At 51.0% G+C, this 25,083-nt stretch overlaps 1 protein-coding gene across 7 annotated transcripts in view; it reads left to right on the top strand.

Annotated features, from left to right (window-relative positions):
• GREB1L (GREB1 like retinoic acid receptor coactivator) overlaps nucleotides 1-22,736 on the top strand; it is a 185,625-nt gene extending 162,889 nt beyond the window's left edge. For 4 of the 7 annotated variants that reach the window (XM_039912636.1, XM_039912638.1, XM_039912639.1 and 1 more), the window contains 13 exons: nucleotides 599-843; nucleotides 1,463-2,013; nucleotides 2,130-2,232; nucleotides 7,420-7,575; nucleotides 7,842-7,981; nucleotides 9,155-9,319; nucleotides 9,445-9,649; nucleotides 13,418-13,583; nucleotides 15,435-15,701; nucleotides 16,814-16,955; nucleotides 17,597-17,797; nucleotides 19,623-19,761; nucleotides 21,423-22,736. In XM_039912636.1, coding sequence (XP_039768570.1) covers nucleotides 599-843; nucleotides 1,463-2,013; nucleotides 2,130-2,232; nucleotides 7,420-7,575; nucleotides 7,842-7,981; nucleotides 9,155-9,319; nucleotides 9,445-9,649; nucleotides 13,418-13,583; nucleotides 15,435-15,701; nucleotides 16,814-16,955; nucleotides 17,597-17,797; nucleotides 19,623-19,761; nucleotides 21,423-21,586 — 2,644 coding nt within the window. In that variant the 3' untranslated portion in view covers nucleotides 21,587-22,736. The remainder of the gene's footprint in view (nucleotides 1-598; nucleotides 844-1,462; nucleotides 2,014-2,129; nucleotides 2,233-7,419; nucleotides 7,576-7,841; nucleotides 7,982-9,154; nucleotides 9,320-9,444; nucleotides 9,650-13,417; nucleotides 13,584-15,434; nucleotides 15,702-16,813; nucleotides 16,956-17,596; nucleotides 17,798-19,622; nucleotides 19,762-21,422) is intronic. The other 3 variants (XM_029069618.2, XM_039912637.1, XM_029069615.2) reach the window with 3 other exon arrangements.
• Nucleotides 22,737-25,083: the final 2,347 nt, after the last annotated feature.

The raw sequence follows: 25,083 nt of genomic DNA, 5'->3' as shown, positions 1-25,083 counted from the left end.
GAGAATACCGCTCCCCACTGGGGTCAGCGGCTGTGCAGGGCAGCCGGACGGAGTTCCGTGGAGCCCAGAGTTCCGCGGGCAGATTTCAAGGCAGGCCCCAGTGCCCTACCCCTCCTCGTCCCCGCTCCCCATTTTCCCACCCTGGACCAGGAGGCCCCCTCGGGAGGGATTGCTCCGTGTGGCTGAGGCAGAGTCCACTCCAGGGGCTGCGGGTTGGCAGCTTTGCCCAGGAGCATGGGAGGGACAGCTACCTTTTCCCAAGGATTTCCAAGGCCCAGGAGAGAGGAGAGTTCCACACCAGGCTAACGGGGGACTCTTCCCACTTTGGGGGAGAGAGAGAGCGAGAATAGCAGGTTTACAAGTCGTTTCCTCAGTTCCACCGGCCCATTTAGACCCACCCCTCCTACACTCATGCATTCACACGCTCACCCACGCCCTCCTCCTCCGCACCCACTCCGATGTCCCCATACCTCCATGTGCACTTCCCGCCGGCACATACACGCACGTTCACAATTGCACACATGTCCACACACATGTGCACGCACGCACACACACACATCCAAGACGGGAAACGCCAAGAGGAATCCCCGTTCCACAGGTCGCTGAAGTTCTGTGACCTCCGACTGATTGACTCAAGTTACCTGACTCGCACGGCCCTGGAGCAGGAAGTGGGTCTGGCCTGCTGCTACGTCTCCAAGGAAGTCATCCAGGGTCCCATCGCCGCCCTGGACCTGAGCGAAAAGGACCACGAGAGGGCCAGCCTCAGCGAGAACGATGCGGAAGAACTGCTGGTTGACCTGGAGAGGCCCCAGAGCAACAGTAGCGCCGTCACCGGGACCTCGGGTGGGTGACCCGTCCATCCACCGGTTCCTGCGGGGATGACGGCAGGGGAGGCCCGGCCCCTGGGTGCCTCAAGATGGCAGGCGGGGGGAGTGGGAGAGGGAGACGGTGGTGGGAAGCCGGCACGTCCGCGCCTCAGCTTCCCCCTGCGCCCCCCCAGAGTCCCTCAGGGCTACCCCGAGGCGAAGGCCACGAGCCGCCCGTCGAATCCTCGTTCGTTCATTCAGTGGTATTTATCGAGCGCTCACTGTTGTGCGGAGCACCGTACTGAGCTCTTGGGAGAGTACAGTCTAACAGCAAACGGACGCATTCCCTGTCCGCAACAAGCTTACGGTCTAGAGGAGGAGACGGACACTAATATAAATAAATAATTTATAAATCGTTGGAGATCAATCCTGAGGGCGGCCCCACAGGCGGATCCTGGCTAGGCGAGAGGTGGGGCGGAAAGGGTCCGGGGGGCCGTGGGGGTCGGTTGCCCCCAAGAGCTTCTCGCTGATCCGGAGGGGGACGTCTCGGGGCCCAGGCTGACGGGCTGTGCTCCCCAAGGCGTGCTCTCCCCGGATCGGGGGCCGAAGACCCCTCCGAGCCCCTAATGTGGGGCCGGCTCATATCCCCCCCCCAGGCTCCATCGCGGAGAACGGGGTGAGTTCGTCCAGCACAGCGGACCGGGGCCACAGCTCTGTGACGGAGGGCCGGGCTTCCCCGGGGGCCGCTGCCGCCCCCGCCCCTCCCGCCGGCGCCGGGGACAGCCTGAAGCAGGAGTGTGACTCCCTGGGCCAGCAGCTAGCCAGCAGCACCACCTCCAAGCCCTCGTCCTCATCGTCCATGTCCCGGGCCTTCCGCTGGGCCCGGCGGCCGGGGCCGGGCTGTGCCGGCCTGCCCCCGGCCCTGCCGCGCATCGTGGTCCTGTCCAAGGCCGCCTACTGCCTCCTGGGTGCTCAGAAGAGCGGGCAGCTGCCCGCCTCCTCCGCGCTCCTGCCCCACGCGGACGTGACCTGGGTGAGCTCCCTGCGGCCCTGCCTGCACCAGGACATGAGCAGCCAAGAGCAGTCCCACTACTATCGCCAGTGGACGGCGGCCCGCCAGCACCACGCTGACTTCCACAGCCCGAGCGACCTGGGTGGCCCCAGGGGCCTCCACCCCCGCCGGCTGCTGCTGACCGGCCCCCCGCAGGTACGGCCGCCGGCCTGGCCGGGCCCTTCCGGATCCCCCGGGAGGAGGAAAGCCGGGACCCCCGGGGCTGGGGGACCGGGTTCCGGGGCCTGGAGCGCACCTCCTTCCTTCTCTAGGTGGGCAAGACGGGGTCCTACCTGCAGTTCCTGCGCATCCTGTTCCGCATGCTCATCAGGCTGCTGGAGGTGGACGTGTACGACGAGGAGGAGATCAACACCAGTATGTGCTAAACGCTCCTGCCGCCGCAGAGTGGGGCGCGGGGGTGGGGGCGATTGACTCATCAACGTAGGAGACGCGAGAGTCAAATCAGGGTATTTACTGAGTGCTTAACTGTGTCGAGAGCACTGCACCGAGTGCTTGGGGGAGCACAGTACAACAGAATTGGTGTGACGGGATCCCTGCCCATAAGGAGTTTACGGTCTACAAGAGGAGACAGATGGAGACGGACATTAAAATCAATTAGAGATTCATTCATTCATCCGGTCGTATTTATTAAGCGCTTACTGTGTTCAGAGCACACAGAGGTGGGGGAAACAGTCAAGGATAAGGATAGGAGGGCGGGGACGGGAAATGAATCTCACTTAAGTGGTAGTTGAATATTCAATATAGGGAAAAAACAAAATTCCAGCAAGAGCTGTTTTGTCTACAGTCTTATTATGAATAGTCCCTGCTGACTGATTTGGAGAGAGTAAAACCGTGGCCTTGTGGGGCTGACGGCATGTCCCCAGAGGGGTGTTAATTGTTCATTAAACCTCAAAAAGAGTTGGGAATTGTTCTTCCCTCAGCTATTTCTCCTGTTCTGAATCTGGCTATGAGGAAACAGTAGGGATCGGTTATCTAAACTGCAAATTTTTATAAACGTTTACCATATAAGAACAGAAGACCAACTAACCTTGTGTTCTAATTCTAGATAAACCTACAAATTATTTAAATGAGAACTTAAAATCTTAGTTTTAATACCCCATTTTAGGTCCTAAATTAATACCCCATTTAGGTCCTAAAACCTAAAACCCCATTTTAGGTTTTAGAATTTCAGTGCAATGGAATCAGTGCATTCTGGATCTAGAAATAATTACCAGTCGACGTGGCTCAGTGGAAAGAGCACGGGCTGTGGAGTCAGAGGTCATGGGTTTGAATCCCGGCTTGGCCACTTGTCAGCTGTGTGACTTTGGGCAAGTCACTTAACTTCTCGGTGCCTCAGTTACCTCATCTGTAAAATGGGGATTAAGACTGTGAGCCCCACGTGGGACAACCTGATTCCCTTGTGTCTACCTCAGCGCTTAGAACAGTGCTCGGCACATAGTAAGCGCTTAACAAATACCAACGTTATCTATCGAGTGCTTACTCTGTGGAGGGCACTGTACTAACTGTTTGAGAGAGTACAGTAGGTCAGTAGACATGATCCCTACCCTTGAAGAGCTTAAAATCTATCAGAGAAGACAGAAATTAAAATAAATGAAAAGTAGGAGGAAGCAAACGAGTATAAAAATACTTGCAAAAGTGCAACAGTAATACCACGTTCATTCATTCAATCGTATTTATTGAGCACTTACTGTGTGCAGATCACTGTACTAAGCACTTGAAAAGTACAATTCAGCACCAAAGAGAGACAATCCCTGCCCATAACAGGCTCACAATCTAGAAGGGGGAGACAGACATCAAAACAAGTAAACAGGCATCGATATAAATAAATAGAATTATAGATATATACACATTTTTAATCAAATAGAATTGTAAATATGTACATATATACACAATAGCAGCAAACTGTGTGCTGACCCATTTGATAAAGATCATTGAGAATAAAGCAATCTATCAGTGGTATTTATTGAACACTTACTGTGTGCAGCAGACCATGGTACTAAGTGTTTGGGAGAGTACAATCGAAAAGGTAAAGGTGACCTCTGCCCTTAAGAAGCTTACCATATAGTGGGGGAGAAGGATATTGAAATAAATTGCAAATAAATCAATTCCCTTATAATAAATACGGGAAACAACAGAGTTTTAAATGCTGCAGGAGTATGGACTTAATAACTGTGGTATTTTTTAAGCGCTTACTAAGAGCCAGGCCCAAAAAGTAGGTTGGGGGTAGAGGAGTGGTCTGCAAAGGCTGGGTTATAGTGAGGGAAGAGCAAGTTTAGGTGGGAGGGGAAGAACTGATCGAGTGCCTTAGTGAAAAGTTCTTGTTTGATGCTGAGATGGATGAGCAACTGGAGACCTTTGAGATGTGCAGAGAGACTTTCCCCCCTCTTCTTCTCAGGCTGTGATTCTGGCTACCCCAGAGCTGGGACTAGGTTAGGGGAAGAGAGAGGCTCGGGGCTTAGTAAGGAAGGTGGGGTGTTCGCTACTTCTTTGGAAAGCCGGGGGAGAAACGAAACTCAAGACACCAAGTCAGCAGTCGTGCGGAAAAGTGTCGTGTCTTTTTCCAGCCTCTGTAGCACCTAGATCAGTGAGCAGGTAAGGAAGGCGGGAGAAGCCTCTTGGAACCTCCCCTTCAAAACCACATGAAATCCCAAATTCCTCTTTTGTTTTTACTGAGGAAAAAAATCAAAAAAATCCCTTCCTATAATCATTAATTCTCTCTGGGTGGGAGCTGCCGAGTCCCCTTCTCTAATGAGGTTATTTGATCCTCTCTTCTATTCTCCAACTACGCCCACTTCCTTACAGAATTCATTCGCTGCCATGGTTTCAACTACTATCTCTATGCAGATGATTTCCAAATCTGCATCTCCAGCCCTGACCTCTCTCCCTCTCTGCAGTCTGGTATTTCGGGACATATCTACTTGGTTGTTCCATCCAACACCTCAAAATAAACATATCCGAAACAGAACCCCTCCGCTTCCCACGCAACCCCAACCTTCCCGCATGACTGTACACAGCACTACCAGTCTCCCCGTCTCCCAAGCTCGTAACCTTGGCATTTTCCTTGACTCAACTCTCATTCAACCCACGGATTCAATCTGTCACCAAATCCTGTGGTTATTACCTATCCTACCTCGATTACCACATCAGCCTCCACGCTGACCTCGCTCCTGTTTCCCTGGCTTCAGTCCATACTTCATTCTGCTGTCCAGATCATTTTTCTACAAAATCCCTCAGTCCATTTTTCCCCACTCCTCAAGAACGGAGGTTGCCCATCCACCTCTTTGATGCAGACATCAAAGAGAAACCCCTTACCATCGGCTTCAAAGTGCTCGATCAACTTGCCCCCTCCTGCTTTACCTCTCTTTTTTCCTAATGCAACCCAATCCGCACACTTCGCTCCTCTAATGCCAACTTACTTACTGTACATCAATCTTGTCTATCTCGTCACTGACCTGTCACCCACATCCTGCCTCTGGCCTGAAACTCCCTCCCCCTTTGTATTTTTTGTGATATTTGTTCATTCATTCATTCAATCGTATTTATTGAACCCTTACTATGTGCAGAGCACTATACTAAGCACTTGGAATGTACAATTCGGCAACAGATAGAGACAACCTCCCTGCCCAATGGCGGGCTCACAGTCTAAACCGGGGAGACAGACAGAAAAACAAAACAGAACAAAACAAAAACAAGACAACATCATCGAGATAAATAGAATCAAGGGGATGTACACCTCATTAACAAAATAAATAGGGTAATAGATAATATATACAAATGAGCCCAGTGCTGAGGGGAGGGGAAGGGAGAGGAGCATAGGGGGTGGAGAGGGCTCACAGTCTAAACGGGGGAGACAGACAGCAAAGCAAAATAGAACAAAACAAAAACAAGACATCATCAAGACAAAACAAAACAAAAAACAGACATTTGTTAAGTAGTTACTACATGCCAGGCGCTGTAGTAAGCACTGGAATAGCTACAAGCTATCCCTCTTAGGGCCCACAGTCCTAATCCCCATTTCCCAGATGAGGTAATAGAAGCACAGAGAAGTTAAGTGGCTGTCCCAAAGTCACACAGAATACAAAAGGCGGAGCCACAGATGGAACCCGGATCCTCCCAGGCCTGTGATAGAGATCCATTGGGCCATGCTGCTTCTCCTCATTTTCAAATCTAACAGACCATCACTCTCCCCATCTTCAAAGCCTTATTAAAGGCTCATCTTCTCCGAGAGGCCTTCCCCAACTAAGTCCTCGTTTCCTCTTCTCCCACTCTTTCTGCACTTGGTTATTGCTTACCCCACCCTTAGCCACACACCATTTATGTCCATATCGAAATTTACTAATTAATACCTGTCTCCCCACTTTAAGCTCCTCGTGGGCAAGAAACATGTCTACCATCTCTTATATTGTATGTCCATGTAAGTATACATGTAAGTAAACATGTCTGCCATCTCTTATATTGTATGCGCCCAAGCGCTTAGTAGAGTGATCTACAATACATACGATTGATTGATCTAAATGTCAAAGCTGGTCAGTCACCTGTCTCCTCATTAAAGGAAAACTTCAGGCCCAGTTCAACCCATGTTGCAAGCCACCTGTGGCTAAAAGCCGTAAGGGATTCCCGATCTTGGTCTTCCCTAAGATGTTTCAAGGTGGGCATTGGGAGAAACTGGAAGAGCGGTGATGGGCTAACAGCACTTCTGGGGGTCGGTTCTCAGTCAGTAGTCAGTCAATAGTATTTAAGGAGCACTTAGTGTGTGCAGAGCACTGTATTGAGCCCTGAATCCGGCTAACTCCCAGCAGTCACGCCTGTGTAAACACTTCTCAGTGGCGAAGTGGATAGGGCACGGGGCTGGGAGTCAGAAGGTCGTGGGTTCTAATCCGGCTCCACCACTTGTCTGCTGTGTGACCTTGGGCGAGTCATTTCACTTCCCTGGGCCTCCATTACCTCATCTGGAAAATGGGGATTGAGACTGTGAGCCGCATGTGGGACAACCTGATGACCTCGTATCTACCCCAGCTCTTAGAACGGTGCTTGGCGCATAGTAGAGAAGCAGCGTGGCTCAGTGGAAAGAGCATGGGCTTTGGAGTCAGGCCTCATGAGTTCGAATCCCAGCTCTGCCACTTGTCGGCTGTGTGACTGTGGGCAAGTCACTTAACTTCTCTGTGCCTCAGTTCCCTCATCTGTAAAATGGGATTAAGACTGTGAGCCCCACGTGGGACAACCTGATTCCCCTATGTCTACCCCAGCGCTTAGAACAGTGCTCGGCACATAGTAAGCGCTTAACAAATACCAACATTATTATTATTATTATTATTATTATTATTATTAGTAAGTGCTTAACAAGTCCCACAGTCAGTTAGTTTGGCCAGCTCCGGGGGGAGAGGTTGTTTCAGTCCACAAAGATGGAACCAATAGCAGCAGTCCAAGCCGCCCGGGCTTCTGGGGCCACCCTTCAACCTAGGAACGGGTAGACCCGGACGTGGGGATCCGCACCCGCAGCCCGGTCCGGGCTGACTCCGCGCGCTTCGTCGGTTGCTGTAGATCCCAGCGAGAGCTGCGAGATCAGCCAGTCGGAGCGCGATCACTGGCCCGACGTCGAGAACTTCGGGAAAATGCCGTTCGACGTCAGCGTGCACGACCCCAAGTACCGGCTGATGAGCCTGGTGTTCACGGCGGAGCTGGCGGGGGTCAAGCAAGGTCAGTGCGGGTATCCCCAGGACCCCAGAGCCCCCCGGGGGGGCTTCTTGGGAAAGGCAAACCCCAAGTGTGGGGATCACCCAATCTTCCTTTCTGGGGACTGGAGGGTTCCAAAGAACCCCATCTGAGTCAGCAGCTGAGGGGGCTGTCTCCCCACCCCTGAGATAGCTGTGTGAGAACTTCCTGCGGGGTGTTTGTGTGGGTCTGTGCGTGTCTGTGCGGTGTGCGTGTGGGGTGTGTGTGTGTGTGTGTTTCCCTCCGCACAGAAGCCAGCAAGGAAGTCAGAGTTGACGACCCCAAGAAGCGGGAGACGGTGTCTATGATGCTGACCAAATTTGCCGCATACAATACATTCCACCACTGTGAGCAGTGTCACCAGTACATGGACGTGAATCCCGGGGCCCAGGTATGCCACCCCGCTGCTGGCCGGGGACCGGGACAGGGGTTGGGGGGAGAAGGGGAGCAGACTCCCACTGACGGCAGACTGAGATGACAATTCTCCACGCCTCTGCCCGCTCTGTTCTAGGAGCGGTTATGCCTCAGAGAAAGGGTCATAAATGGTCCCTGGAGAGCGGCCTCAGGCTTCCCTTGGAAGGTCACCTTCCCTTCTTGGGCCCTGACCTAGTTAAAATGAGTTGGTGGTTTTTTGTTCCAGCCAAAAGGTCCCACTTCCCTAGACTCTGCTGAGCTTTAGGGGCCCCTAGGTAGCAAGAAGGACGCGAGGTAGTAAAAGGAGAGAGGCCTAATGGTTAGAGCTCGGGCGTGGGAGTCATGGTTTCTAATTCCAGCTCTGCCACTTGTCTGGTGTGTGAATTTGGGCAAGTCACCTAATTTCTCGGGCCCTCAGTTACCTCCTCTGTAAAATGGGGATTAAGGCTGAGAGCCCCATGTGGGACAGGGATCGTGTCCAACCTCATTTGCTTGTATCCACCCTAGCGCCTAGTATAGTGCCTGGCACATAGTAAGCATGATGATTAAGACCCTCGAGAGCCAATACAGGGCAACCTCATGGGTGACTTTTGGGTTTCCTTCCTGTGAGTACCTGGGAAGAAACAGAGCAAAGCCATACTGGTGTATGCCCCTACTGCTCTTTCTTGGGTAGGGTGATGTGCTGGTCCAGCTAACTAACCCTAGTTCCTGATGGAATAGGTGACTGCCTTCCACTGCCTCCTGAGGTTGGCCTGCGGCCGTATTGTGGGTAGCGGTGGTTTCTGGGGAGCGGGCAGAGCCTCGGCTGTGAAGTGGGGGATGGAAGATGAAGATGAAGAGGTGCAGAGGGAAGGGAAGAGGGAGCAGGTGGGGGAGCAGGTCAGGTGGCTGAGGGGCTGGAGCCCGGGGACCTGGAGATGTGGGTAAAGTGATTGGGGAGCCGGGGATGGGGAGCCTGGGGGAGCAGGTCAGGTGACCGAAAGGCGGGAGGGACCAGGGGAGCAGGTCTGGTGGCTGAGGGCCCGGGGGCCCGAGGGGAACAGGTCAGTTGGCCGAGGGGCCGGGGCCGGGACCGTGGCCAGGGTCCCTGGGAATATGGTCCCTGCTGCTCTGGCAAGCCGAAGCTGATGTCCCTCCTTCTGTCTCCCAGCAGGCGTCAGATTCCACTCTTCACGCATTCACCTTCTCGTCCTCCATGCTGGGGGAAGAGGTTCAGCTGCATTTCATCATCCCCAAATCCAAGGAGAGCCACTTTGTGTTCAGCAAGCAGGGCAAGCACCTGGAGAGCATGCGGCTGCCACTGGTGTCGGACAAGGTGGGGGGCTCTCCTCCCCTCTACCCTTCCCCCACCCCATTCCTGTCCCAGCAGGGAGCAGGCTTGGCCTTCCCAACCATCTGACCAGAAACCACTCTGCTCTGAGCTCTTTTGTCTTTCCACAGAATCTGAATTCAGTCAAGAGCCCCATTTTCACTCCCTCGAGCGGGCGGCACGAGCACGGCCTTTTAAACCTGTTCCACGCCATGGAGGGCATCAGCCACCTTCACCTGCTCGTGGTCAAAGAGTACGAAATGCCGCTTTATCGCAAGTACTGGCCCAACCACATCATGCTGGTGCTGCCTGGCACGTTCAACAATGCCGGCGTTGGTAAGAGCCCCCAGCCGTTGGCAACCCGAAGTCCCATTTGCTGCGTCGGGGCCCAGGCCGTTCTGAACACCGCTTCTAATTCCCACCTGCGTCCTTGCTCCCGGAGCTTAGTGACAGTGCTCTGCGCACAGTAATCGATACTGTTACTGCTATTACCAGCACATAGGAGCCGACACAGTGTTAAAGACCTGATCCCTGCCCTCGAAGAGCTGACGTTTCACGGAGGCGGTGGGGCAGGCGGACGCGAGCTATTCGTAAATAGTGGGAGCCAAAGGAAGACAAAGATACAGCTGATCAAAGCTCAAGTATATGGGAAGATGGTTCAGGGATGGTATCTAATTGGGCTGTCCTGTGTCTATCCCAGCAGTTAGCACAGTGCTTGCTACATAGTAGTACATAGGGTTTGCCAACTCTGTTGTATCGTGCTCTCCCAAGCGCTTGGCACTGTGCTCTGCACACAGTAAGCGCTCAGTCAATCAATCGATCGTATTTATCGAGCACTTACTATGTGCAGAGCACTGTTACTAAACCACTGATTGGTTGATTGATAGTGCTTTACAAATATCACAATTATTATTATCACGCACATAAACAAGCAAGGCGTGTAAGAGCCAAGGGTATCTTGGGATGACACGATCCAGAAAGGTGGAATTGCTTCTTGGAGAAGGTGGGATTTCAGAAGGGCTTTCCAGTTGGGGAGAACTGGGAGCCGAGCGATTTAAAGCGGGAAGGAGTCCATGGCAGGGGGAAGGCCGGGTCCGCAGCGGGAGAGTCGAGAGCGAGGCAGTGTAAGAAGGTGAGCTTGGGAGAAAGAAAGGCCACAGGCTGGTAAGAAGCAAGCGAAGAGAGCAGATAGGTTAGAGAGAGAAAGCCCTGAACCCCTTGTTAGAGAGGAAGGGAGGAGGGAAGGAGCAAGTGTTTCTAAGAGTTGAAAGGGGATTCATTCAATTCAATCTTATTTATTGAGCGCTTACTGTCTGCGCTTGGAAAGGACAATATAGCAATTAAGAGAGACAATCTCTGCTCACAGTCTTGGGGCGGGGGAAGAGACAGACATCAATACAAGTAAACGGGCATCAATATAAATAAGTAGAATTATAGATATCTACATATCTACATAAGTACTTTGGGATGGGGAGAAGGGGAGGAGTAAAGGGAGCGAGTCGTGGTGATGCGGAAGGAAGCGGGAGCTGAGGAAAAGTGGGGCTTCGGCACGGGTAGAAGGGATAGATTTAGAAAGCAGACAAGAGAACTCAATCAATTAATCAATCAATGGTTGGGAAGCAGTATGACCTAATGGAAACAGCAGAGGCCTGGGAATCAGAAGACCTGGGTTCTAATCCCAGCTCTCCCACCTATCTGCTGTGTGACCTTGGACAAGTCACTTGACTTCTCGGGGCCTCAGTTTCCTCATCTGTAAAATGTAAAATGTAACTCCTACTTCCTCCTACTTAGACTGTGAGCCCCATGTGGGACAGGGACTGTGTCCAACCCAATAAACTTGTTTCTACACCAGCACTTAAAACAGCGCTTGGCACACAGGAAGTTTTTAATGAGCAACAGAATTATTTATCATCATCATTATTATTATTATTATTACAATCCCTGCCTTCAAAGATCTTATAATCTAGTGGAGGGCACCAGCATTAAACTATATTCCGGGGGGCGGAGGGAATAGTGTTTAAAGATATGTGTGTGCTAAGTGGTTAGACCCTAAGTGATTAGGAGCTCTGGACTCAAGTGCGTGGGAAACGCAGTAGAGAGGGAAAATAGCGTGGGAAGATGAGAGATTTGTCCGGGAAGGCTTCTTGGAGGAGATGCTTATGTGAAGGTGGACATAGGAGAGCGTTGAGGCTGGGGAGAGTTAGAAAAGTTCACGTCTGTTGGTTCCTATTTCACCAACAAAGCATTTGGTGCAGGTCAACGGGATCCTCAACTTCCCCGTTTTAAAACACTCTCAGCTCTCCCCCGCCGACTCTACCCCACTGATTTAATAATGTTGGTATTTGTTAAGCGCTTACTAGGTGCCGAGCACTGTTCTAAGCGCTGGGGGAGATACAGGGTAATCAGGTTGTCCCACGTGGGGCTCACACACTTTTAATCCCCATTTTACAGATGAGGGAACTGAGGCACAGAGAAGTGAAGTGACATTTACACAATTGTACTAAACACTTGGGGCGAGTACAGTATATCAGAGTTGGAAGTCACTATCCCTGCCCACATGAGTTTTCAGTTTAGAGGACGAGTTTACAGTTTAGAGAAACTGGTCTCTTTCAGAGCTCCATTTCCAATTTGACGGTCTTATTCTTACATGCTGCTGGCTAGCATTTTATTAAACAGTAATAATAATAATTGTGGTTTTCGTTAAGCTCTTACTAGATGCCAAGCACTGTTATAAGCGCTGGGGTAGATACGGGGTAATCAGGTTGTCCCACATGGGGCTCACACTTTTAATTCCCATTTTAGAGATGAGGTAACTGAGTGACTTGCCCAAGGTCACACAGCAGAGAAGTGGCGGAGTCGTGATTAGAACCCACGTCCTCTAGGGAAAGAGGATCGATCGGTCAGTCAATCAACCAATCAGTAGTATTTATTGAGTGCTGACTGTGCAGAACACTGTGCTAAGCTCTTGGGGGAGTTCAATATGCAGAATTTGTGGACACGAATGTTTATTAATAATAATAATAATAATAATGTTGGTATTTATTAAGCGCTTACTATGTACAGAGCACTGTTCTAAGTGCTGGGGTAGACACAGGGTAATCAGGTTGTCCCACGTGAGGCTCACAGTTAATCCCCATTTTACAGATGAGGTAACTGAGCACAGAGGAAGTGAAGTGACTTGCCCATAGTCACACAGCTGCCAAGTGGCAGAGCCGGAATTCGAACCCATGACCTCTGACTCCCAGGCCCAGGCTCTTTCCACTGAGCCACGCTGGGAACCATGTCCTGGTTTCTCCTCATGGACCCACACTCCAATAGCTAGGGATCGCTCATCCAGCTCCCCCCAACTCTAAGGTTCCATCCGGTGAAGCCAACATGGACTGCTCGATCCCAGATCCCACTGGGAGGAGCCAGTCAATCAGTCAATCATATTTATTGAGTGCTTACTGTGTGCAGAGCACTGTACTTAGCATCTGGGAGAATACACTGTAACAAGAAACAGACACGTTGGCCGCCCACAGCGAGCTTACGGTTTAGAGGGAGAGACGGACTTTAATATAAATAAACAATTTAGAGATAGGTACATAAGTGATGCGGGGCCGGGGTTGGGAGGGGTAAGTAAAGGAAGCAACGTGGTTCAATGCAAAAAGCCCGGGCTTGGGAGTCAGAGGTCTTGGGTTCTAATCCCACTCCGCCACTTGTCGGCTGTGTGACTTTGGGTGAGTCACTTCACTTCTCTGTGCCTCAGTTCCCTCCTCTGTAAAATGGGGATTAAGACTGAGAGCCCCACGTGGGACAACCTGATTACCTCTTATCCCCCCCCAGCGCTTAGGACAGTGCTTGGCACATAGTAACCGCTTAACAAATGCCATCATCATCATCAAAGGAAGCGAGTCAGAGCGACAGAGAAGGGACTGGGCGAAGGGGAAAGAAGGACTCATTTAGGGCAGCCGTGCCCAGTTTCCTGTCGGGAGAAGAGAGAATTTTCCCTCTCTGGGAAACTTTCCCACTCGACTGTGGCCCCTCTGGCCGTTTCGCTGAGGGGGGCGGATTCTCTGAGCTTGGCTGGATGGGAGGTGTAGCAGGGGTGTCCTCCTCTTCCAGGTGCAGCCAGGTTCCTTATCAAAGAGCTCTCCTACCACAACCTGGAGCTGGAGAGAAATCGCCTGGGGGAGCTAGGCGTCAAACGTCAGTGCGTCTGGCCCTTCATCGTGGTGATGGACGACTCCTGCGTCCTTTGGAACATCCACAGTGACCAGGAACACTCCAGGTAATGCCGTCTCTAACCCTTCCAGGGGGAGGTGTTTGCTAAGCGCTTACTCTGTGCCAAGCAAATGGGGTCGGACGCGGTCCCCGTCCCACATCGGGCTCGCGGTCTTAATCCCCGTTTTATAGATGAGTCACTGAGGCCCAGAGAAGTGAAGTGACTGGCCCAGGGTCACGCAGCGGACAAGTAGAGGACCAGGATTAGAAGCCGTGAACTTCTGACTCCCAGGCCTGTGCTCTATCCACTAGGCCGGACTGCTCCGTCAGTAGAATCTAAGGAGCTTCTTCTGTGGCTCTGCACTGACCTCTAGAAGGGGAGTACAAAAAGGGGGAGTTAAATAGGGACACAATTCTAGGAGCTTAACTCTAGTGGGGGAGACGGACCCAAAGTAATGTACAGATTGAAGAAAAGGAAAATGGTTACGTACTTGGGTGAATGCTTAAAGAGTAGGGTACACAAGTTGATGAGTACAGAAGTGCTACAGACAGGTGTGAGTGTATAAGTACTTACACGCCGAAGTTCTGAGATGGCCGCCGGGAGGATTTGGCCTCGGGAGAAGAAGAATTAATCGGGGAAGGCCTCCCGGATTTTCAGAAGATGGGAGAGCCGCGGTCTGCCTGAAGGGGGAAGGAAGGGGAGGGAGTTCCAGGAAAGAGGAAGAGAGTGTGCAAGGGGTTGAAGGCGGGTGGCTGAGAATGAGGCAGTAAGAAGATTAGCTTGAGAGGAAAGAAGAGTGCGAGCTGGGGTGGAGTGGAGGAAGAGAGTGGAAAGGTAAACGGGAGAGGGTGATGGAGTACCTTGAAGCCAATGGTCAGGAGTTAGTCCCCGGCGTGGACGAGGCATGGGTAGGTGACACTTCACGTTTCTCCAGGGCTCCAGGGAGCTGAGAAATTGACAGGCAGGATGGATTTTGTGGGGTTTTGGTGGTGGCCTGACTCTGGATAGACAGTGAAGATAAGATTCCCCACTTGACCATCAGCTCCTCAAGGGTCAGCGTCTCCTCTCTGACATCTTCCTTCCACGTGGGGCCGTGGTCGCAGCTCCGCGGGGTTGCGGGGAGGACCGCTCGGGGTGAGGGAGCTGAGTGGGGAAGGATCGCGTCTCCATTCAAGGTAGGGATCTCCTCTCTGACGTCTTCCAGCCACACAGGGCCCCGGGCCCAGCTCCTCGGGTCTGCTGGGGGAGAACCGCTCAGGGGATAGGGGCCGGGGTGAGAAAGGGTCACGGCCCCATTCAGCGTAGGGAATATCCGCTCTGACCTCTTGCAGCCGCGTGAGGCCTTGGACACAACCTCCCAAGGTCACGCAGCAGGCAAGCGGCAGAGCCGAGATTAGACCCAGGGCCTCTGACTCCTAAATCCACGCTCTTTTGACTAGGCCACGCTGCTTCCCCTGTGGGCCGCGATATTCTGGCCACTGGTTCCAGTTCAGCCGGGGCAAGGTGCCTTCTGACCTCATCGCAATTCAGATCCCAGCCAAGACCCCACCTCGACTCATTCTTCCAGTTCCTTCCCTTAGGGCTTAATATGAAAATATGTTGGGGCGGGAAGTTTCTTTTATAGCATAATCAACATTCTAATCATTATTTCGAAGCAGAATGGCCCAGTGGTAAGAGCACAGGGCTGGGGGTCAGGAATGCAGTCTTTAGGGAACTAAACTTCTCTGTGCCTCACTTTCCTCATCTGTAAAATGGAGATTGAATTCCGGTTCTCCCTCCTACTGCTTAGGCTGTGAGCCCCATGTGGGATGGAGATTGTGTCTTATCAGTGCTCAGGACAGTGCTTGCTCATAGTATATGGTCAACAAGTCCCACAGTTCTCATTATTGTTGTTATTATTGTTATCATTATTATTAGCGCTCTGCCTTCTCTGCTGACTAACAATAAATCTCACAGCCAGTCGGCGGATCCTGGTATTGCCAGTAAGAACGTTTCCCTGAAGAGCGTACTGCAGCACATGGAAGCCACACCAAAAATTGTCCACTATGCCATCTTGGGAATTCAGAAGTGGCACAGCAAGATGAAACCTCGAAACCTGAAGGCACCGTTCTCTAGATGCCATGTGCACGACTTTATTCTCCTCAACATAGACTTGACCCAGAATGTGCAGTATGACCTGAACAGGTAGGGTTGGACGGTCACCCTCTGGGACCCACCCGTGTTACTCACCCCTGTGTTTTCTACAGCCGCATAGCCTACTGGGGGTAGCCCACCTGGCTGGGCTTGTAGGGGTGTGTATGTACCTGGCAGATCAAGCTCCCTGGGGCTTGTATCGCTGAATGGCGGCCTTCCCGTCGCCGGCCGTGGCCGCCCAGTCTTGCCCACAGTTAGTCTGTGTGGGTGAGAGGCGGGGCTCTCTCGCCTCACCGAAAATTTGAAAACCAGAGGGGTCCCCAAGCCCTCACCCTTGTCTTCCTTAAGTCCGGAGTGAGGGGCTACCACTCCTTCCTTAGGCAGAAAGCCTCCTCGGGAATTAACAGCCGCGATATTAGCGCTGGGGTCGGCTCCCCAACCTGCAGTGAGAGGTTTGTGAAAGGTAGGCGGCCGGCTGGGTGGGCTAGGGGAGGTCTTATCGCTACCTGGACCTGGAGGCGGATTATTCCTTCCTCGGCCCTGGCCCTGCTGTGGCACCCTCTCCTTCCCCTCCCTAGGCATCGATCCACAGGAGAGGTGGGCAGAGGTGGATTTTGCGGTGTATTCCTTTAATCTGGGGGCCACGGGGGCCGGGGATTCTCTCTCAAAGTCTGGGCCCAGAGCTCCTGTCAGTCTTGGTGTCCCATGGGGGCAGCCGCCCTCCAGGACGAACACCTGCCTCTTCCTCCTGTCCCAGTCCCAGAGAGGAACATTTTCTCGTAGAGGGAGGAATGTTGGGTTGGGGAGGCACCCATGTTCTGGCCCTGTCCCGACCGGGGCATCTGCCATCATGGCTGCGGGGAGAGTCGGAGGAAGAGCAGGCTGGGGTGTCCTGGGGGGCAGAGAGGGAGGTACGGGAGACAAGTCACACTGAAATTCACTTGCAGGAGCAGAGGGGAACGCACTGCCCAACTTATTCCCAAATCCCGGGGCCTGTTGTGAATTAGCCGTGGGTTTTCCTCAGGCCGAGATTGGGGAGGAGAGGGAGTGGTCTCTGTGTTAGACTACTCCCCGATTCCACCGGCCCACTCCTCTGACGTTGGTCCAATGGGCCGACTGACTGCCGCACTCTCAGAATTGGATTTTGGTGGATTGCTGCTTAGGTACTTTTGCGAAGATGTCGATTTTAACCTGAGGACCAACAGCAGTGGCCTGCTTATCTGCCGCTTCAATAACTTCAGCCTCATGAAGAAACACGTCCAGGTCGGAGGGCAAAGGGACTTCGCCATTAAACCCAAAATCATGGTAAGCTTGGGGGGCTCAAGACAGCGTGCTGATGGCCCGTGGGGAGAGGTCTTCTTGGGTGTTGGATGATCATCTCTCTGCCGGGCAAAACTGATTTTCTGGAGCCAGTCGGCACCCCAGGAAACATGGCTGCCGGGCTGGTGAGGAGACCCCAGGTCCACTGTCCCATCTGAAACAGGGAAATGCTGATGGGCTGAGCTCCGTGTCCGGTTCGTTAGAGACCAACAAGACCCTTCATCAGAATTCTAGAGGCCATGTGGCAAATGAGATCTTGGAAACATCCTTTTTATGGGTGTTCTCTGCTTGGCAATCCAGACAGACCTCAACTAGAAACCTGCTCCTGGAGGAACGAGGAATGAGGGAGATTCAGAGTAGGTTTTGCCATAGGAAATTCTGACATTCCAGAAGGGCCCCCTCAGAGCCTTCTTACCACTGATTCCCTTGGTTTGGGGGGATGTCCGGTTTGGTCGCGCAGGGATTTTCTCTGTTTCTTTTCTCCTCAAACCCAAGAGCTCCGCTGGTCCCAGACTGCATTCCCCCAGCCCGCTCTGCTGAGCTTCTTGTTAGGCAGGCAGGACAGAAGGTCCGCCATAGGACCTCGGGCGGGATGCTAAAAAGAATGTCATTGGATCCGCTCACAGGTGTCAGAGAGCCTGGCACCCGTCTTGCCTGTACAATATGTCTGTGCCCCGGACAGCGAGCACACCCTGCTAGCAGCTCCAGCTCAGTTTCTCTTGGAGAAGTTCCTTCAGCACGCCACGTACAAACTCTTCCCTAAGGCCATCCACAACCTCAGAAGCCCTGTGCTGGCCATCGACTGCTACCTGAACATTGGACCGGAGGTAAGGGGCCTCGTCAGGGTGAAGGGAGTCATCTCCTTGGACAGACAGGACGGGTCGGTCTCCCGGCTCCTCAGCCACCGCCCCTTTGAAAGCCCGGGAGCCAGGATGGCTGTGTCCCAGTTGGGAAGTGCATCTGTCATTCGAGATCACCGACAACAAGGGAGGAAGGCGACTGGGATCTCTGCGGGGACTCGGCTGGCCCGGCAATGGGATGGAGCCACCCAGGAACCACCAGGAAGAGCGAGGGTGGGCAAGGAGGGGGAATGAGAGGAGGGGAGAGAAGGAGAAGGTAGGATAAGCAGTGGAGCCAATAGAGAAGCAGCACGGCGTAGCGAATAGAGCATGGGCTTGGGAGTCAGAAGGTCATGGGTTCTAATCCCACCTCTGCCGCGTGTCTGCTCTGTGACCTTAGGCAAGTCACTTCACTTCTCTGGGCCTCAGTTACCTCGTCGGTAAAATGAGGATTGAGACCGGGAGCCCCGTGTGGGAAAGGGACCGGGTCCAACTCGATTTGCTTGTATCCACCCCAGCACTTAGTAGTGGCTGGCACATAGTGAGTGCTTAAAAAATACCACAATCATTATTATTATTATTATTAAGAGGAGGGAGGTCATGGCTCCACCAGAAGGCAGTTTAAGAGCCATGGGAGAGCCAGCTCATAGGCATCAGAAGAAGGCATAGAAACCTCTGATGAATCTGTCTCGATTTGCATTAGTATCGTAGCCCCACAAAACTTTCCAACCCCGGTAGATGAGAACTGAGACCATGCTTTGGATCAAGCTTCCCATAATCCACTGACCCATAACAATCCCCTCAAGGGACCTGACTGATGCATAATAACTATCATAACCGACCTATAGCTTGAAAAGACCCTACAGGACTCATCCCTTTCCACATATCTCCTCTCCAGGCAGGGTCCAGCTTGTAGCCACTTCAGAAATAGAAATATGAATGTCCCAAGTCTGAGCCTTCCCTGAACAGTGACAGCTTATAGAAGGTCCCAAGGCGAAGGGGGCTTATGCTGGGACTCTGAACACGTGTCTTAAGCTCTCCATATTGTTTCCCTCCTCTTGGAAATGGGCTAACACCAGAATCATATATATCGAATGCTTACTGTGTGCAGAGCACTGTCCTAAGCGCTTGGGGGAGTACAATATAACAATAAACAGAGACATTCCCTGCCCAAAATGAACTTACGGTCTAGAGGGCTGCTGTCCCTATTGGGTCCCTGGAATGGATCCAGGGTGGAGAGGGGAGAATTAAAGGAATTCACTGGTCCATTCTCCAAACCACGTTCAGGGAAACGTTGTGGGAGGGAAGGTGTCTGTTAACTGTTGCACTGTGCTCTCCCAATCACTTAGTACAGTGCTCTGCACACAGAAAGTGCTCAATCAATACAGTTGAATGAATGAATAAGCCAACCAGCACATGGTTCCACAAAATGCCCCAGATCCCCACTGGAGACAGAGTTCTGGGCTGGCGGAGCCACAGAACATCACACTGCTTGGAGTCTTGCATGTGAAAAACTTTCGCTCAATTTAAAAAACTGAGCCAACTTGCTCTCCAACTACTGCAGTCTGCTAAGTGACTCGCTATTTAACCAAGAATAGGTATACGCTGATTTATTGCTATGGTTACAGCGATTGTTACGGCAAATTCCATCTTGCCCATTTTCCAAGAGGGACTATGCTTTCTTTGAAGACCATCTAAGTCTCGGGGTCTAAGTCTCAGGGTCTAAGTCTCGGGGTCTGTTTGTTTGGTTTTTTTTACCTTTGGAAAAGCTGATCGTAACCTGGTGAATGGGCTTCTCTGCTTGTGGTTTTAGGTGGCCATATGCTACGTCAGCTCCAGACCGCATTCCATCAATGTCAACTCCGAGGGAGTGGTGTTTAGTGGACTCCTCTTATACCTCTGCGACTCTTTTGTAGGCGCTGAGCTCCTTAAGAAATTCAAGTTCCTTAAAGGTAATCTGATTTGTCTATTGCTATTATGGGGTAGTCGCTCTTCCTTCTGCATCATCTATGCACCTGGATCTGTTTCCCTTGATATGCATTTGATATACATCCCACCCTTAGCCCTGCAGCACTTAGATATACCACATAATAATAATAATGCTGGTATTTGTTAAGCGCTTACTATGTGCAAAGCACTGTTCTAAGCGCTGGGGAGAATACAAGGGGATCAGGTTGTCCCACGTGGGGCTCACAGTCTTCATCCCCACTTTACAGATGAGGTAACTGAGGCACAGAGAAGTTAAGTGACTTGCCTAAAGACACACAGCTGGCAAGCGGCTGAACCGGGATTTGAACCCGTGACCTCTGACTCCCCAGCCCGTGCTCTTTCCACACACATCTTTGTCTATATACACATATGCATACATATATAAACTTGTGAGAAGGAGTGTGGCCTAGTGGATAGAACCCGGGCCTGGGACCCAGTTCTGCCACTTGTCTGCTCTGTGACCTTGGACAAGTCACTTTACTTCTCGGTGCCTCAGTTACCTAATCTGTAAAATGGGGATTAAGCCCGTGAGCTTCCACGTGGGACAGGGACTGTGTCCAACCTGATGATCTTCTATCTACCCCAGCGCTTAGTACAGTGCCTAGCACATATTAAGCGCTTAACAAATACTATTTTTAAAAAAATCTTTATATCCTGCCTGTCATTTCTCCTAGTTTGATGTCTGTCTCCCCTTCTAGGCTGTAAGCTCCTTGAAGGCAGAGATAGTAATAATAATAATAATAATAATAATAACGCTGGTATTTGTTAAGCGCTTACTATGTGCCAAGTACTGTTCTAAGCGCTGGGGTAGACACAGGCGGATCAGGTTGTCCCACGTGGGGCTCACAGTCTTAATCCCCATTTTACAGATGAGGTAACTGAGGCACCGAGAAGTTAAGTGACTTGCCCAAAGTCACACAGCCGACAAGTGGCCGAGCCGGGATTTGAACCCATGATCTCTGACTCCAAAGCCCGTGCTCTTACCACTGAGCCACGCTGCTTCTCCCAACTCTATTGTACTGAACTCTCCCAAATGCTTAGTACAGTGCTCTGCGCCCCACGAACTCTTAATAAATACCACCGATGGATCGATAGACACTGCGTCCGATCCGATCGTACCCAAATCAGTGCCTGGCACGAAGTTTGAGCTTAACGAATGCCACAGTTATTATTGTTAGCTTAGAGTCAAGGATAAAAAAATCTAGAAGCTCGTGCTGCTACTGAAGAGCAGAAGGAATCCTGACAGCCAACCCCATCCTCTCCCTGGCTCAGAGCCAGAGCCTGCCATATTTTTTGGCGAGGGAATGAGCCTGGTGGGTATAAGGAGGTGAGACTTTTCTTTTTGTGGTATTTGTTAAGCACTGTACTGAGAGCTGGGGTAGATACAAGCAAATCAGGTTGGACGCAATCCATGTCCCACATGGGGCTCACACTCCTCCACCCTATTTTACAGATGAGGTAACTGAGGCCCAGAGAAGTGAAGTGACCGAAGACAAGCGGCGGAGCCGGGATTAGAACCCAGGGCCTCCTGACTCCTAGGCCTGTGCTCTCTCCATTTAGGCCACGCTGCTTCTCGGGCTCTTCTCGGTTATCTAAAGGCGTGTGTTTCTGTCTCGCCCTGCAGGTGCTACTCTGTGTGTCATCTGTCAAGACCGGAGCTCCTTGCGTCAAACAATAGTCCGCCTGGAGTTGGAGGACGAATGGCAGTTCCGTCTCCGGGATGAGTTTCAGACGGCCAACAGCAGCGACGACAAGCCTCTCTACTTCCTCACGGGACGCCACGTGTAAGCGCGGGGAGAGGCCACAGGACAAGGCAGGGAAGGAGGATGACGGTTGCGGGTTTCTTTTTCTTGAAAGTACAATCACGGTGGAGCAAAGTGCAACAGCCACGGCCAAGCGATCTCTCCCCCAGGGTCTCCAAGGTTCCAGGGAAGCCCTGGTTGACCATCGGCTGCAGGGGCGGGGATCTCTCTCATGGAAGCAAAGTTAGGCAAGCTTTACGGTCTGGTCACGGACAGAAAACACGCTTCGGCAGCGAGTCCGTGCGGGTGTCCTGGTTCTCAACGCTCCGCCAGGGAAGAACAGATGTCGACGGCGACGTTCAGGCTACGTTATCGGAGACTCATCCCTGCGCTGCGAATCTCACTGAATATTTAAGTCTGAGGAAGGACGAATCCTCAGTTTTGCTTAGATCTGTACTTTGGTACAGTATTACTCAGGGGTTTGGAATATATGAATGTAGAAGAATCTCGTATTTAAAAGAAGTAGCCTTGTTCTCTTTCTGTGCAGTGTTAGTTTGAAGTTTGTCCTTTTTTTTTTTGAAATGTATTGAAACTGCTTTGGCAAAATTTCCACAGGAGTTTAAAGTTTACTACTTAAACCTGAACAAATCAGAAAATCCAGAGCTAATACCTGGAGGCATCCATGCAGCTTTTCCACTCGACTCATTTGGGTTGCTAGGGTTGTGTCCGTTGGCACAGAGGTGAGGTGCAGATGGGGGTGGGGTTAGGGGAAACAGGTGAAATTAGTCGTCCTGGGGCAGTGAGCACCTGATACTCGTTTGCCCAACCTTCTAGAAAATAGTCGCTCAGGCATTGTTGGTTGGCTCTGACTTAAGTGGCAGAGCACCAGCAAAACTAGCAGGAAATGTCATGTTTTCAATTTGTATAGACTGGAGCCAACGTCATGTTTTTCCTGCCATTTACTGATAGCAAAATTTCTTGCACAGCAGGCTTAGTGGAAGGAACAGCGCCCACCTTTTCCTCTCAATTCCCTCAGGCAACCATTTGCCAAGGGTTGATGGTTCTGAAGGTGAGTCCAGAAATAACTGACTTTTTCTTCAACCCGCTGGACAAGTAGTACTACAGTGACAATCCTTCCTGGGAAAGAAAGGCTCCTAAAAATCTAGTGGGTTGTTTTGGGGTTGGGTTTTTTTCGGGGGGGGGGGGAGGGGGTTGTTGGTGTGTGTGTGTCTGTGTGTGTGCTGGAACTCATACCAGCAGGTTAACTGGTGCTCTTTTAATCTTATAAGGATCGCCATTCTGTCACCCGGAATAAACTGAATCCATTAGATGTTAATTGGTCATAAAGACCCTTGAGTGATGGAGCTAGAGGATGAAAGCATTTAAAATAGCGGCTTAGGTTTAATTAGGTCTGTATTTGCCAGTCCACCCCCTCACCCATCACCCCCACAACCTACAGCCTGTTTAGGAACCTGGTAAAATTTTTTTAAAAAAAAGAGTATTTGTGCAATTAGGTTGCTGAGACTATATTTACAAAGAACCCCCCTGAGCCTGCATTTCCAGCAACTCCCTGTTAGCACGTGATAATGAGCCGTTTACAGCTAGTGAAAAACCTAATGGATCTGTGGGAAGCTGAAGGAAAAATGCTAACTAAATGCTGTAAACGTAACAGCAGTCCGAAAGAATAATTTTGTGGGAACAGGTGATCGCTCTAACTGTCCTTCAAAGAGGAATTGCCTTACCTTGTCTTTCCGAATCCTCTTGGCACAGAATTTCTGACCCAAGATAAAGAGTTTGGGAGCTTTTTTTAGTTCGCTGCGAATGGATTGCGAAGGTGCCAGGGCTGCTGGTTGAGTTTGTTGCTGCCAAAATGAACTCTCATTGGTGCAATATGGCAAGGTAATGTTACTTTTTATTTGAAACAAAAAGACCCAAGGGACAGGTTACTTTGGCGCAGTCCAACGTGATGAAGGCTTCTCGGCAGGGGTCGGGGGGGGGGGGGGTCTGACAAGCTGAAGCAGCGATTGCTTTTTGGTCTGTTTGATCGACCGAGTTGCTATTGAACCTGTGACGGGGAGGAACCAGAATCAAACCAAAGTTAAATCCCACGCATCGGAGTCGGAGAAAATCTGAAGTCCCACTTGGCCTCTTGGCCTTAGACTCTCTTTCATCAGAGCTTGGGCAAAAGCATAATAATAATGGCGTCTGTTAAGCTCTTACTCTGAGCACTGCACTGTCCTGAGGGCTGGGGAGGATACAATTGTCCCATGTGGGGCTCCCAGTCTTAATCCCCATTTTACAGATGAGGTAACTGAGGCCCAGAGAAGTTGTCACTCAGATGACAAGTGGCTGAGCTGGGATTTGAACCCATGACCTCTGACTCCCAAGCCCATGCTCCTTCCACTGAGCCACGCCGGTCCATTCGGCTTAGAAGACTGGCCAACAGCAGGACCAGGCTGCCGGGAGGAACCGCAAAATGGTTACCTTCCTATACATCTGTCCGTTTAACAACATCCTTAGCCTTTTCTTCCCTCTAGAAATCCATTCACCACCCACAGATCGATCTTTCTCAGACTTTCCCGACTTTCCCCCCAAATCACGTCCGCGATGCCGTAGCTAAACCCCTGCTGAGTCTTGAGTCTTTAATGGGAATTCCTGAGCGATTCATGGGTACTTTTGTTTTGAGGATAAAATTGCACAAGGATAGGAGGCCATGGTTTGTTAACTGTCTTATAGTTATCTTGATTATGGTTAGTTATAAGCCTTGCCATCTCTAAGGAAATTAACGTGATGTGAATGTATTAAATAGGCCAGCATAAAACTTGACCTGTAGACATGTGGAATCTTGGCACGTTCTGACAGTTCACAGGTTATACTGAATGTAAACTAAAAATCAAATGAAAAATCTTTGTATCCAGATGTTTTCGTGGTAACTTATGTAATTGCTTTATGTGGTTTTTTGGAAAGGGGAGCAGAGTTGTTACTTTCTTACTCGAAGATTTTCCTAACCAAAACTTGGTGAATTTCACTAGCCTACCTCACATTTTATTGTTTATGATTAAAGTTGTCTGAAGCTGTGGCTGCGGTATTTTATAATGTACTTTCATTTTATTTGGTTGAGTGAATTAAATTGCCATTTAACAGGGAGTCTGTCTTTTCTTTGCGGTCACCTTTCTGGCGCTGGAATCAAGATTTTACTAAAAAAAAAAATAGCGGTTTTAACTTTTCCTCCTTTCCCCCAAGGGAGCTTATTTACAACTTGTAGCCAAATTGATTTTAACACAAACCGTTCTCTATTGCAACAGCCATACCTAGCCACCAAAACTCAGAAATGTCCTTCATGATATAAGGTAAAAACTTTTGTCATAGTAATAATAATAATAATTACGGTATTTGTTATTCACTTAACTATGTGCCAGGCACTGTCTAAGCTCTGGGGTGGATACAAGCAGATCGGCTTGGACACAGTCCCTGTCCCACGTGGGGCTCACAGTCTCGATCCCCATTTTACAGATGAGGGAACTGAGGCCCAGAGAAGTCAAG

The sequence above is a fragment of the Ornithorhynchus anatinus genome, chromosome 7 (genome assembly GCF_004115215.2).
Source record: "Ornithorhynchus anatinus isolate Pmale09 chromosome 7, mOrnAna1.pri.v4, whole genome shotgun sequence".
NCBI classification, from domain to species: domain Eukaryota; kingdom Metazoa; phylum Chordata; class Mammalia; order Monotremata; family Ornithorhynchidae; genus Ornithorhynchus; species Ornithorhynchus anatinus.
Note: the sequence above shows the minus strand (reverse complement) of the source record. Positions and strands in the feature narration are given on the sequence as shown.